General features: G+C 35.5%; 1 protein-coding gene across 1 annotated transcript; it reads left to right on the forward strand.

Moving 5' to 3' along the window:
* The first annotated feature begins 948 nt into the window (after positions 1 to 948).
* Positions 949 to 2,851, forward strand: LOC148180192 (uncharacterized). Its single transcript, XM_088049242.1, has one exon. It carries the CDS (start codon positions 1,463 to 1,465, stop codon positions 2,849 to 2,851), a length of 1,389 nt encoding a protein of 462 aa, XP_087905368.1. The 5' UTR covers positions 949 to 1,462.
* Positions 2,852 to 5,734: the final 2,883 nt, after the last annotated feature.

Raw genomic sequence — 5,734 nt, forward strand, 5'->3', positions numbered from 1 at the left:
TTTCCATGTACCAAATACTCCAATGTGGACGGGATTTAATTCTAGAATAATAAAGGATAATACTCCAAAACAAAAAGTATCCTACCTCACTCCGATCAATTTTTCACCAACGGAGACATCAGTAGTGAAGTTGACAATGACACAGGCTCAAAAAGTTGACGTGGAATGTGACCAAAAATACGTCCAAGTAACATATGATTTGGCCATTGCTAAAATAGCTCTCAAAATTCAGGCGACAGAAAGTCCTAAATTTGATAATCTCTTCATACATCTAGGCTCATTTCATCTGATGATGGCATTTTTTAAAGCGATTGGAGTATTTATCAATGAGTGTGGATTATCACATATGATGGTTGAAAGTAAGATTATAGCATCAGGCTCGGTAAACGGCATCATTGAAGGAAAACATTTTAACCGGTGTAAACGTCTGCATCCGTTGATGGCTGTAGGTTTGCAAATTTTACATTTTGACCAATACTTAAAAACCAAACAAGTGGAACACAGTTTCTTAAAAGAACAAATCTTTGATGATCTTTTACAATATCAAGATAATGAAATTTCCATTTCCGATTCAACTACGACTGCTGAACTATTACCTAATCAGGTGTTATCCAGACTGCTCTCTTCGTATCAAAAATTCGTAGACAAAACTAGACAAGGTGATCATGGAAAAACTGCTCAGTTCTACATGACCTACATCCAACTAGTTAATTATTACATCACTTTATCAAGGAGCATTCGCATGGGTGATTTTGAAATGTTCAAGCATATAATTCCAAAAATCACTAATTTATTTTTTATAGTTAATCAGCCAAACTACGCTAGATGGTGTGTCAAATATTATGACAATTTGCAGAATGTTGACGACACACACCCAGGACTAGAAGAGGACTTCAAATCTGGATGTTTTGGTATTAAAAGAACAGATAAATCTTTTTCAAGAATACCGATAGATCTTACGCTGGAGCAGACAATCAACGCCGATGCAGCTAAACGTCTCAGCGGTATTGCACATTTTACAAATTCAATAGCTGCACGTCAACGCTGGGCAAAAAGTCATAGTATTAAGGCTGCTTTGATCTCACATGTTCTCGATGTTTGTGGATTAAGATATTTGCAAGACATTACCGCAGACTTACAACCTAATCGGATTAAAATTTTTGAAAAACAACTTGTTCATTTTATTGATATTTTGGAAAAAAACTGTAATCCGTTCGATTCAGATTTGAACAAAGATAATCTTTACAATATAGCTAGTGGAAAGCCAGTCTCTGAACATATAGCTGAGTTTCTCCTGAACATCGAAGAAAGTGGTGATGAGTTAAGAAAGCAGTTCATTAATGAATGTGCTGTCGATGGATCTAGATTTGACAAACCAATAAAAAAAAATCAAGTACTCAACTTCGCTGAGGCTCCAAAGAAAAAAAAATTAACACTCGGAAATAAAGTTGTGGAGCTGAGAATGCAAAGGGATTTATTTGGAAGAATGTTGGGGATATCCTTAACTCATAAAGTGGATATTGAGAAAGTTTTAACATTTCCACTGACACCAGTGCCAACATCAATGTGCCACGCAGATGGCAGTATTTGTAAAACTGACAAATCTCAATTAGTTAAATTAATTGAGAAGAAAATCGGTAATAATGTCGATAAGCCACCTTCGTGTTTTAATATAGCTATTTTGGATGGTTTCTTCATGCTACACCTAATGAAAGAAGTACCTGTAACCTTCGACGGTTTATCAAAAAAATTTTTGAGTATGATACTACGATTTAAATCTAATCGTGTCGATATTGTCTTCGATCAATATTTTACACCATCAATCAAAGATTTTGAACGCACACGTCGGGATGAATTAATGAGCCAAGTTACAATCGGACCCCATCAAATTCGTCCGCATAATTTTGTGGCCGAACTGAAAAATATAAATTTTAAAGAAGCCCTTGTTAATTTTTTTATTGACCATTGGGCTGGTGATGAAATGGCTCCGATAATTGGAAATAAAATAATTTATTTGAATTTCAACAAGTGCTATTCCTACCGGGTTCAAAATAATAAAGTAATTAAGACTGTGGAAGATTCATTGTCTTGCGAAGAACATGAAGAGGCGGATTCCAGAATAATATATCACATTTGCCAAATAAATGTTGATGCCGAAGTCATGATACGTTGCTCAGACACAGATATTTTAATAATACTTCTTGGTAACATGGAACATTTGAATGCATCACTAAAACTCTGGATAAATTTGGGTGTCGGGAATCACGAACGATTTATAAGCGTCAATCGAATATACGAAATTTTGGGGAATTCTGTATCGAAAGCTCTACCGTGCTTTCATGCCCTCACTGGATGCGACTACACACCGGCTTTTTTCCGGAAAGGTAAACTGCGACCTTTTAAACTCTTAGAACAATCAGAACAGTATCAGACGGCCTGTCAAAATATTATAACAGATGATGAAGAATTGTTGGAAGAGACATTGAAGATCTTGGAAAAGTTAATTTGTCATATTTACGGAGCTCGTGATTCTTGGAACGTCAATGAAACTCGGTTTCAATTGTTTACAAACACTTACCGCGCCAAAAAATCAGACGATAATTTCGAAAAAAAATTTCGTAATTTTGACCCATCAAGCCTACCACCATGTAAAGCTGAATTATATCAGCATTTTCTGCGAGTTCGTTATGTAACAAAGTTTTGGAGAAATGCATACTTGAAACATCCAACATCTCTATCACCTCAAGCTTCCGGCTGGACCATAAATGACGGCAAATACGATTTTGCCTGGTTTGTTGGGGAGCAATTACCATCATTAGTTGCTGACATTATTATTAAAGGTAAAAATTAAAAATAAAATATTTATAAATTTCTTTGCCGAAAAATTATAAAATTTTTCATTCTATTACAGATAATAATGTATTACAAGACGATAACAATTCAAAAGATGATGATGACAATGAAAATAACAGCAGTGATGAAGATGATGATGATGATTATGAAGATGCCTCCGTTTTTTGTGATACAATTATTGATTAAAAAATCAAGCCTTAATTTTCATGTAACCATAAAATTTTTGCTTTCTTTTCATACTCATTTTGTACAACAATAAATTATTACTTTGATACCGTATTAATCCACACATTAATTCAATAGTTTTCAATCTTTTCACTGTAATTTATTTGACAACTATTTATAGACCATGCAAAATAACACCACCTCACTTATCACGTTTAGGTCGATCTGGCCGTAGGTTTACAATCGAATTATTGCTTGGCAAATTAATTTTGGGTTTTTAGTGGCTTAAATAAGATCATATTAAAATTTCAGCCATACTAAAATATTTTGAAAAAAATTTTTTTTTTAATTCAAAATTGGCGTCTGGTATAGCTTAAACAACAATAAAAGTGCCTGGCAATAATAGATTTATGTTGCTGACAGTTCAATAAAAATAATAAAAAAAAAAGAAAACTTCTTGAAATTATTTGAAAAATTGATATTTTACCTGTACAGGTACGATGCGCACTGATGAGCGCAACCACTACCGCCAGCCAGGTAGCCCGGATCATGTCCGGGAGAGTGAGAGAGAAAGCATATCTAAAAACTGGCCTACCTGAAATTCTTGTTTTTTTCACGTTGCTAGCTCTCGTACTATTAATTATGCTTACACTTTAAATGGATATACATTGGAAAGACTAGAATCAATTAAGGACCTAGGTATCACTTTCGATCGAGAACTCTCATTTATGAGTCACATATCTGGTGTGATTGCAGAATATATGGGTTTATTTATAGGAACAGTAAAGACTTCTCAAATTTGAGTACGTTCAAGGTGTTATTTTATTCACTTGTGCGGTCCAAATTGGAGTACGGAGCAATTATATAGAATCCAATTTATGAAATTCACCGTGCCAGGATAGAATCTGTGCAAAGAAGTTTTCTTAAGTTTAGTTATAAATTTGAGGGGACTTACCCAGTTCGGGGATGTGACCATAACCAGTTGTTAAGTAAATTTGGGTTTACATCTCTTGCCAAGCATTTAGGTTAAGTGTACGCAGACGCTTGTCGTGTAAGTGTGCGCATGCCTAATCACTTTGCTTTACCATGACTTTGTGTTGATGAAGCAAAATTTTGTTTCAGGGTTTACCTAGATATTAAAAATGCCTCGATTCTACCAGAGAAAAGCTCCAGACAGAACTGTCGTTACAAATGAGCAGCTTGAAGCTGCGAGACTATTAATTTCGAAGGGTACCAGCAAAAGAAAAGCAGCAACACAAGTTGGACTGAAGGAAAGCACTCTAAGGAAACGTTTGAAAGTTGGGAAGACTGCGACGAGCATGAAAAGATTTTCCACTACATTTACGAAAGCACAAGAGAATGAATCACATAAGCATAATACCATCAGAATTTTCGAACGACAACGCGATTATCAATTTAGATAAACAAGGTGAAACAAAAACATTGAGTTTGTACTGGAACTGTCCGGACGACAGCTTAAAATTTAAAGGAAATTCTGTTGTGGTACCCAACAAATTAACGAAGAGAAACATTTTGTCAACAATCTGTACCACATTCGATCCACTAGGATTGATAAGCCCAATAATAATTAAAGCAAAAACTATTATTCAAAATTTGTGGTTACATAAGTTAGATTGGGACGACGAAGTACCAGCTAACATTGCATCAACCTGGCAGGCATTGATTCAAGAAATAAACACACTTAACAAGTATAAAATACCACGACTTGTTATCATCAAAAACGCTATCACCACGGAATTAATTGCTTTTTCAAACGCATCCGAATCCGCGTACGGTTGTGCAGTCTTTCTAAAAAGCATCGATGATACCGGAAATGTCAGTATTAATTTACTCACAGCAAAATCTCTTTGTTTTCACATGCAGGTTTCACCAACGAAAGACGCTGCAAGAACAAGCACAGCATCAACTTCCAAAGAGATAACATAACATTTTCAACTCGATTCCCTGATTTCCTGTTCACTCCAAATTGGAGGATAGGGCTTCCACAAAGCTATTCCACTTAACAACGCATTATGGTGGCATGGGCCAGAGTGGCTAAAATGCATAAAGACTTCAAATTCACCAATGTTGATTCTTGATCTTGATATTAATATGCAGAATTTACCCGAAATAATAAAATCAAAGGTTATTTCACTGGTTACAACCATTCCAAAGAGGGAGCTGTTAACAAAATACAGCAGTTTTTCCAAATTAATTAGAGTCACCGCGTACATTCGAAAATTTATTCACAACTGCAAAAACTCAAACCAAAGAGAGAGTGGTACTTTAACTTGTGACGAATTAAATTGTGTCAGAATTACTATAATAAGTTTAACTCAACAAGAAAGTTATGCGCAGGATATTCAGAATTTAAAATCCGGGCAATCGGTTCCAAAATCAAACCTTAGTCCTTTTCTCGACGAACATGACGTGATACGAGTTGGAGGCAGATTGCGACACGCCAACTGCCCCCGTGATCAAAAACACCCGATCGTGATTCCCAAAAATCACCACGTGACCGAATTGATTATAAAATACTTTCATATCAAGCACTTACATGCAGGTACGCAAGGTACCTTAGCGGCAATTCGTCAATTTTATTGGCCATTAGCAGGTCGGAGTAAAGTCCGGCAAGTTTTGTATAAATGTGTTCCATGTTTTAAAACAAGGCCAATTATTTGTCAGCAAAAAATGGGCGATTTACCAACAGATAGAT

Source organism: Gnatocerus cornutus, chromosome 1 (genome assembly GCF_029298725.1).
Source record: "Gnatocerus cornutus isolate USDA-ARS CGAHR chromosome 1, icGnaCorn1.1, whole genome shotgun sequence".
Classification (NCBI taxonomy): Eukaryota; Metazoa; Arthropoda; class Insecta; order Coleoptera; family Tenebrionidae; genus Gnatocerus; species Gnatocerus cornutus.

What these genes read in the sequence shown, in the direction of transcription:
- LOC148180192 (XM_088049242.1), top strand. Translation starts at nt 1,463, where the DNA reads ATGCAAAGGGATTTATTTGGAAGAATGTTGGGGATATCCTTAACTCAT.